Source organism: Macrobrachium rosenbergii, chromosome 2 (genome assembly GCF_040412425.1).
Source record: "Macrobrachium rosenbergii isolate ZJJX-2024 chromosome 2, ASM4041242v1, whole genome shotgun sequence".
Classification (NCBI taxonomy): domain Eukaryota; kingdom Metazoa; phylum Arthropoda; class Malacostraca; order Decapoda; family Palaemonidae; genus Macrobrachium; species Macrobrachium rosenbergii.
In genome coordinates, this window is record NC_089742.1 from 12801666 (window position 1) to 12811587 (window position 9922).

Sequence of the window (9922 nt, forward strand, 5' to 3'; positions counted from 1 at the left end):
ATAAACTACAAGACAGGTGAGAGAATACAGATCTTTGTGGACAAGAATTGTGAGGGTAAAATTTTTCATGGCAGGATAAAAAGTTTTGATAAAAAATGTATATGGTTAACTCTGAAAAACGAATGAGAATGAAAAGTAATGAGAGCAAGGCCAAGACGTAAATAGATAATCCGACTCGATCAGAATAAGTATAGCATTTCAAATCGTAATGTGGTCGTATAGCCTAAACGGTTTGAAATGCACTAAACTAATCGTGGCCTAAGTCTTATACTATGACGCCCAGGTTACTTCACTCATATTCCATATTGCACTTAAAACACTGCATTGCATTGTGTATATCAACCCAAGGCATAAATGATATAAACTTACTGTTAGTTCAAATGGCGCATTCGACATTCCAAGCCGGAATTAGAACGAAATTGGCATGAACACAATCTCGACTTCGTAACCCTCATCCAAAGTACACTCCAAGAAATTCTCCTTACATTTAGATATGGATATCTCCCAAAGGAAATCTCCCTAAATGAACTTTAAGATGAAAAGGAATACTTAAGTGGGCTTAAAGGCACTGACAACTATGGCTGAATTCCTTTTTCTTGAGTCCCTGCTAGATACAACCACTGTACACTGCACCAGATCTGTGACGAGACTGACTTCATGGCCGTCTTTGACCACCATCAAACGTTCGACTAACAACCGAACAAACAACTGTTGTCCAGCAGTTAAGCACCATTAGACGTATACTTACAATTAAATACACGAAACAGGAACACACAATGCTTTTCACAACTAAATTACAAACACAACAAAGCATAAAATCTTTCTTCTACATAATACGCATTTCCACTTCACATAAATTTAGAAAGAATACATAAAACTATACCACAACTTGCGGAAAAGTACAATCTCTCTTGTCGAAGTTTCGACATACTCCCATGCAAGAAAAACTTATGCCTACATTATTTACAACAGTCCTGTTCTTATCAGTGCCTTTCTGGTTTCTGCAGCTATTTGAGAAGACCTTCTGCTCTGGCAGGTGCTTGACTGCATGTCTTCTGTTGCAGGGTTAATTTCCCTTATCTCCTGCCACAGCTCTAAGGGGTATAACTTAATTACAGGTCTCATGTACTGGCTATGGGCTGTTCTTAGAGTAGCCACTCTTGGGACCCTGTCTCACCCCATGTGTAACTCGATCACTTGGCCCAACTTCAACTTGCTCCTTGGCCCCTTGTCATGAATGTGGACTACTTCCCCTATCCTGTGCCAAGAGCCAAGCATCATTCCTACTCAAAGGGTCTCTCTTAATGTTGTTAAATACTCCCTCTCCCATCATTTCCACAGGTTGTTGCATAACTTGGATACAAACAAGAATCTTATCTTGGTTAACTCTCTCCGTCCATAGGTAGGGTCATCAGGGATCTCTTCCCAATTTACTTCTCTTGGGAAGGACTTACGTTTTCTTCCAAGGATCAAATGGTTGGGGGTTAAAATTTCCAATTGATTCAAATCCCTGGACATGTAACTTAATGGCTTATCATTGATGATTCCTTCTGGCTCCACCAGCACCCAGGTCAGTTCCTCAAAACTGAATAAGGCTTGGCCTAAAATCTTTTTCAGGCATGACTTAAGAAGTCCTATCAGCTTTCCCCATAAAGCACCAAACCACGCTGCTCTCACTGGAATGAACTTCCCGTTACACTTTATATCTAACAGATGTTCTTTTACCCTGGGATTCTTCAACATGGTCTTAAGGTATTCTGATACCACTACAAATGTGGTGGTGTTGTCACTCAACATGATTGCTGGGAAACCTCTTCTGCTGCAGGATTTTCTTAAACTCATGAGGAACGAGTGAAAGGACTGGTTATCAACTAGCTCCACATGTATGCCTCTGGTTATTGGGCACGTAAATAAGATGATATTAACCTTCTCAGTGTAGTCAACTCCTGTGGTATTAAAAGGATGCTTACATTGCACCCTGAACTCAGGTAATGGAGGAACTATATTGGGCCTATACAGCCTCGCCCCCATTCTCCTACAATTAACACAATCGTGTAATATACTCTAGTTTATTGCCTTCTCTGTGGGATCCAGAACTCCAGCCTGACACTCACCACAGTTGAATTTACACCCATATAAGCATTGGCATCGTGACGTTCTTCAATAATTACCTGAGTAACATAGCAACTCTTCGGCAATAGTATAGGAAACTTAGCAGCTTCGGGTAAATGTGTGTGTTCTAGTATGCCCTTACACCTTATTACCTTGTTGTCCAGGTAAAGATTCAACTGGTGTATGAGAGCTAGTTTTGGTTTTCTTACCCCCTTCATCAAACTCTCGTATTTCCCCTTGGAAAAATTCAAAAATCGTAGGATCCACTCTGTGGTCCTATAGACTTTTTTAACATTACTGAATCTCTCCCAATTCAGCAAGTGAATATTACCATTCAGGTTGTTCCCTATAGTGTTGACCAAAACGTTCCCTTCCCTACCCTGTGCAAGTGATTCACTAACCCATGACCTCTCTATTGGCCAAGAGGAATTCTTTAGCAAAGGGGGTTCCTCCCACCAGAAAGAACTGTCCAAAATCATTTCTGTCCTTTTCCCACATGTCAGCCAGTCACTGGGATTATCATCTGTAGGCACATAGGACAAGACCACCTCTGGAAATAAAGAGTTTATTTCTTGTAGTCTATTTTTCATGAACACAGGGAGAACACTTTTCAATACTAACCAACTTAAGGCGACTTTACTGTCCAACCAAAAGAACGGTTCTACAAACTCATCTTTCTCAAAGGATTCTTTAAGAAATTTGGCCATTCTTGTGCTAGCAATAATGCCATCAACTCAAGTTTTCGAGCAGTTAATTCTTTAATGGGTGCTACTCTTACCTTTGCTGCCATTAAATAAGAGTTTTTGTTCTTAACTCTACAGGCTACACAACCATATGCTAACTCACTGGCATTGCAGAATACGTGTTAAGAGTCCCCCTTTCCTAGGCTAATATGCCTAGGAAAGGAAATAAAGACATTTTTCCAAGTCTTCGGATAACTCAACCCATTGTTTCTGTAATGGGTCTGGGAGTTGTTCATCCCAATCCAGTTGTTGCTTCCACAAATTCTGCAGGTATATCCTTGCCCTAATGGTAACAGGTAGAAGTACTCCTAATGGATCTCACATCTGTGCAACAGATCTCAACACTTCCCTCTCTTAGTCTGGCTGGACTTATTTATCTTAGTCAGATGTAATGTTAAGGTATCTTTGTCTCAGTTCAGACCTAAGACCTTATGAGCTGTTTGTTCTCTGGCACTAATCCCATATGCTCTAGCAATAGTTTGCAATAAGGGATTATTACTTGTCCATTCATTTAGATATAAATGTTTCTGCGCAAATATCTTGAGAAAATACAGAAGTTTTCTTATTTGAAGGGCCTACTGGAAGGTGAGGCTCTAGAACTATACTAGGTTTTTATGGTTGGAAGATCCAACATTTATAACTGAAAGAATGGACAAGTAATAATGACTTGTGCATTCTTTCAGATATAAATGTGCCTGCACAAATATCTTATTTGCTTCAAAGAAAAATTTACCAGTTCATTATCATCACTGCTAGTGAACTGCAAGTTATCTACATCTAGTCCTCTTTTTATCCTTTCTACATCACCTTCGACCATAGATAGGTGTTTCTTAATTGTTGCATTCAGCAGAAAGGGAGAACATGTAGCTCCAAATAAAACAACTCAAAACCTATATATACACCATCAATTCACTGTTAGGGTCTGTTGGATCTTCCAACCATAAAAACCTAGTATAGTTCAAGAGCCTCACCTTCACGTAGGCCCTTCAAATAAGAAAACTTCAGTATTTTCTTAAAATCAGTACGTTGGCGTACTGATACTTCATAAAGTTCCCAAAATGAATTCCATTCCGATACATCACCATCGAAATGTTTTGGGTCTAATTTAGGTAACTCTACACTAACTTTAACAGGCAATATCAGTGCACTAGGTTCACCCTTTACAGCTAGAAGATTCGTAATGGAGGAGTTTAATCTATGAATTTCATTTCCTACCTTTAGGCTATATTCAGCATGATTCATAATTTGGTCAGGTTGTCCTCCAGGATCTGTTAGATCTAATATGTCATCATCCAATTCCTGGATTTTCTGCAAATACTATTGATACCACCTGCATCAGTAGAGGTTTCAACTTTATTTGACCAGTTAGTTATCACAGAATTAAACTCCCCCCCCTCCCACCCCATCTCCTCTTTAATCCTTCCATGTCAGACAAATTAGCCTATAATTTACCAACACCAAATATATAATTTTTTTTAATACTAAAAGAGTGTACAAACAGCCAGCTCCAAAAAATATGTATACTGCACCAGTAAATATAATATTTAGAAGTTGGCGACACCTCTTCAAATTAATCAATGGTAGATCACTACCGGCTATATTATATATATGTGCCCTTGGCTACACACATACATAATGTATATCAGGGTTTTATTTCAAGTTAAATTTCACTGAAGTATCTTATCCATTTCAGGCTAGGTTAGCACGTGACTAATTTTAAAATTGCCGCCACCATCAGCCGGTCACGTTTTCATGTTTATCGCCAAGTAACACAACAACCCTTGAAATTTCATAAACTCTAGCTATACAGATCGCTGCTTTAACAACCAATCTCTGTGATCCTGGTCACAGTACCAATTTATTCTGACTCGTTCAAAATAAGTAAAGCATTTCAAATCATAAAGTGATCGTGTAGCCTAAACGGTTTGAAATGTACTAAACTAATCGTAGCCTAAGTCTTTACTACGACACCCAGGTTACTTCACTCGTATTCCATACTGCACTTAAAACACTGAATTGCGTTGTCTATATTAATCCAAGACATAAATGATATAAACTTACTGTTAGTTCAAATGGCGCATTTGACATTCCTAGCCTGAGTTAGAATGAAATTGGCATCAGCACAATCTCGACTTCGTAACCCTCATCCAAAGTACACTCCAAGAAATTCTCCTTACATTTAGATATGCATATCTCCTAAAGGAAATCTCCCTAAATGAACTTTAAGATGAAAAAGAATACTTAAGTGTACTTGAAGGCACTGACAACTATGGCTGTATTCCCTTTTTCTGAGTCCCTGCTAGATACAACTACTGTACACTGTACCGGAGCTGTGACGAGACTGACTTCATGGTCGTCTTTGACCACCACCAAACGTTCGACTAACAAACGAACAAACAACCGATGTCCGGTAGTTACAATTAAATACATGAAAAAGGAAAACACAATGCTTTTCACAACTAAATACAAACACAACAAAACATAATACCTTTCTTCTACATAATACACTTTTCCACTACGTAAATTTAGAAAGAAAACATAAAACTATACCGAAACTTCCAGAAAGGTACAATCTCTTTTGTCGAAGTTTCGACAATAGATACAAAGTGTTAGGGTGTACCCACGCTACAGGAAAGCATGTTGTAAACACTACTGCACAGATATCACAAATAGGCTGAATATAAATAAATGACTTACCATTAGTTCTAATCAATGCTATATTCGATTATCTAGTATTGGCCAAAGGATTGTTCTTCACTCACAGTCGTTGACTTACTTTCAATCTGTTGTGATAAGTAAGAGATAAATGGCAGCCTTGTATTTACGACATGTTTTACTGTAGTGTGGGCAGACCCTCAGCTGGACAACTGTACCCAAATATGTAAACAAGAAAAGACCTCGTTCGAATGAGGACCTTTTCACTAGACACGACAATTAGCAATTCAAAATATTTTCCGAAGAACCACGTGAGGGATGAGAGATTGTTTTGAAGGCCGTGCTTTCCAATAAATTCTGTCTTTTGTAACGAACTGGAAAAGAATTCGTCATGAAATTCATTATATAATCGTGAGTAAAATTCTTAAAATTAAAACTGAACACAACCTGGCATTTTGAGTTTGGGAAAAGCATGAACATTTCATTTCGTTCGAAAGTAAATGGCGTATTATCAATCTCCGGTAAAATGACGAAATGTGTCAATGTGTTTGTGTGTGTGTGTGCGTGTGTGTGTGTGTGTGTGTGTGTGTGTGTGAGAGAGAGAGAGAGAGAGAGAGAGAGAGAGAGAGAGAGAGAGAGAGAGAGAGAGAGTGTGTGTGTGTGTGTCGGACAGGGTGCAAGTTAGGAGGAGGAGAGTGTCATGAGCGATTACACTTTGATACAAAATTATTTTCACTGTAGCGTACAAACTTATGTAGAAGTCTACTTGTTTGTTGTTTATTTCTTTTAATATCAAATTACTTGGAAACGGAACGGAGACGTAGCATGTATTTTTCAGTAATTCAACAATCCGAGGTAAACATTTCTTGAGCGACAGATGATATGTTATTTCGAATGGTTTATAGCTGAAATGACAACGTCTGAGATGCAATAAATTCTGGGATTTGTGTTATCCCAAACTCGGGAAACACACAAGGCTTAATATTTTATGATGGTAAGAAAATGGCAGAATCTGTTCCAGAATCTTCTGCTTGTTTGTCAATACTGTATTTTTATTTATTTATTTATTTATTTATTACTTTGACTCTTAGGCAGCAGATATATATGTATAGACCGAACCTATTCGTCCTCTACTCCTTCTTTCTGGATCTTATTATTTTTTCCTCACATTTTCTAGCGAAAGATTTTCTATTCAACAGACGTCGCTCCCAAGTTCCTGACTTGAATTCTCGGTTGATGTCATCTTTGTTGCCATTGTTTTTGGATGTAAGGCTTTACGTTACCCGCATAATCCTGGTACTCTGCACTTTATGGTGGACATGATGACGTTTTTATTTTTTTTTATATTTTTGTCTCACTTTTAATAATAACATCTGACTCTCTATCCTAAATCATAGAGAAAACAAACGGAATTGCGTGAAGCAACTAAGGAAAACGCCAGGCAAGGGTACGGAAAAATTAACGTGCCGATGTTGAATGTTACATCGTGAGTAGAGATAAAAATATCAAAATACAGCAAAAAGGAAACAGATTCCATTGGATAAATCTCTTTGGGAGATATTTTTATGAAAATGTTTCCAACAAAATCCAAACTAGGAAGGAAGAAATGATATTATAGAATAAGTTCCTCGAGAAGGATTTTTATAGTACCTTTCAAGGTGAATATTTGAATCGACGAAAACTCAAAGGAAAGATGAAGTCCCCAAAACTTATGCCTTGTCATTTTTTTATTCTATATTTTCTTGCGAAGCCCCACATTTCGTAAGAAGGGTTCCGTGTGTATGGTTGGGTAATAACCATAAAAACGTGAATCGGAAGACTCCTGTTTTCCGTATCTGAATCTTGGACGTCTTTATGCAGACAAGTATGAATAAGCCCCATTGTCAATTCGAAAATATTTATCTTTAATCTAGTCCGATATCATACGACTGGGTAAAAGCATATGAAATTCATTCGCATTTTTCTATGTTTTTCTTGATATTGAAAGCATTCCTCACACATGTATTGTAGATACAACGATGATACATTCAAAATAAATTTTCTGTTATTGTTGCAAGTAGAGGTGGTAGCTGTAGCAATAGTAGTATGATGGCTTTACAGGTTGTTAGACCCATTTTTTCTGAGCAAAACCTTCTCTACCGGCGAGTCAAGTATATCTTAATTTAACCAGACCACTGAGCTGGTTAAGAGCCCTCCTAGGGCTGGCCTGAAGGAACAGATTTATTTTACGTGGCTAGGAACCAACTGGTTACCTAACAAAGGGACCTACAGCTTATTGTGGGATCCGAACCACATTATGACGAGAAATGAATTTCTAGCACCATAAATAAATTCCTCTAATTCTTCATTGGCTGGTCGGAGAGTCGAACGCTGGGCAAACAGCGTGCTAGCCGAGAGCTCTACCCACCCTTTCAATGAAGAACTCTCTACCGTAGAGAAGAGCCACCACAGCTGCTGAATACCAAGTACCTCATTCAAAAAAAAAAAAAAATCAAAAGTCAAAATTATTCCATTAAAAATGGTTATTAAGTACAAGATTAGGTCAACTGATCGGAAATCTACATCGTGCTCTCTTGCTGGGGAGATCAGCATCTGAACCACTGGAAGGCCGGATATATAACGAATGATTTAGAATAAAGGAGAAGCGTCTTCGAAAGCATGAATGGACTAATGAATCACCTTTCTCTTATGAAATGAACAGCAGATGATGAATGCGAATGATAAAATAAAAAGAGGTTGAAAACTCTGATCGGTTTCAGAAGACGAAAGAAAGAATACATGGCTCTCTCTCTCTCTCTCTCTCTCTCTCTCTCTCTCTCTCTCTCTCTGCTGTGCATGATAAGTTGTGCGTCATGAATAATTAATGACAATTTTCATTAGTTAACAGGCAAAGAAATCATAAGATTTCAGTTTAAGCCATGGCACTGAACAGTAACTAGTTGAAAAAGTTATTTGTATAGTTCTTTGCAAACAATAAATGTACAAAAATTAACCATAAGGCAAAACGTGACATGTAGTTCTGGATAAATATTCTTTTAGTGTATAAGAATTTTGATAGTTTATTATTTTCCCTACTGAAATAAATATCTATAAGGGTCAGCTCGCTTGGTATCTGGTAGGAAAAAATGTTTACATGAAATGTCAATAAGCTTCTGTTTTGTAAGAAATAGGGAAACTACGGCTATGATCGACGCAGTCCCCTCTGATAGTTGTGATGGTAATTTCACCTGTTTGCCAAGTTATCTCTTCTAAACTGACTTCCTGAAAAAAAAAAAAATGCTGTTTTGATACTATATGGCATATATTTTGAAGTCTGCCTTATCTACTGTATATTCCAAATATGCTTCCCACGAATGATTTATCACAGCAACTTTCGGTTCCATTCAGTCACTATGTAAACCCTCCCTCTCCCCAAGGGGAGGTCGTCTTCTGTTTGGTATGTATGCCTTTATGGGTCATGCTGTCATTTGACCATAAACTTTCACACAATTTGCACACTATTATCCAACCAACGCGTTTCCATTTTGTCCCGCAAAATTACAGATTACTGGTTATGAATAAAAAAGTGACAATAAACTTGCCTAATGTGAATTTTCATCTAGTATGCGTTTTCACTTTTTTTTTTTTTTTACTTTTCCCGGAAATTTGAAAATGCAAAGCAGGTGCATGGACAGCATACTTTTGAAATCACTCTTTGTTATTTGATTTACGGATGCAACTTCCGAATTTTTGCTAAATTACGTAATGTTTAGCTTTTTATGCTTCTCAAATCACATTTGATTTGTTTCGTTCATGTTTTAACTTAAATAACAGAAATCTGCAATGCTCACAGAACAGGAAATATACCTGTAATTGCCGTTCTTACAACTTGGTCAAGCCTACTATTTTTTCCCACCGTTTTTCTTTCTGCAGAATCCTTAGTTTCTTTTTATCACGTGTGTACAATTTGTTCATTAAGAGTCTGTTTTGCTACTCATAATCCATTTAGGATGATCTCATATGAAATTTTAGTCATTTTGAGTTTTTAATTTCACTCTCCTTCTGACAACATAACAAAAATGGTCTGAAAACTTACATTACATTGCCTTCTTCACAGCATTCACTCTCTTTTTTATTTATTTATTTATTTTTTTTTTTTTTGCTGTTTCTATCTCTGTAGTATATATTAGTAACAACAATTTTCTTCTCTACAAACTTTGTGATATTGAAGTTTTATAGGACCAGTCTTTTACAACTTTACAGAAATTCTTAAATTGATTGATATTTCATTTTCCTAAATGATAATTGGCATGGTTCACTGAAATAATATGAACAAAGATACGAGCAATTCCCACCATCCTGCACTTAAATAGATTATGATTTTCAATTATTCACCGGCGAGAAACGCAATTTCCAATATCGGAGATGAACTT

At 37.3% G+C, this 9922-nt stretch overlaps 1 protein-coding gene across 1 annotated transcript; it reads right to left on the reverse strand.

The window, feature by feature from the left end:
- Nucleotides 1-1329: 1329 nt before the first annotated feature.
- LOC136842436 (uncharacterized) lies at nucleotides 1330-2031 on the reverse strand. Its single transcript, XM_067109774.1, has one exon. The coding sequence runs from the start codon at nucleotides 2029-2031 to the stop codon at nucleotides 1330-1332; it is 702 nt and encodes a 233-aa protein (XP_066965875.1).
- Between the last annotated feature and the right edge of the window lie 7891 nt (nucleotides 2032-9922).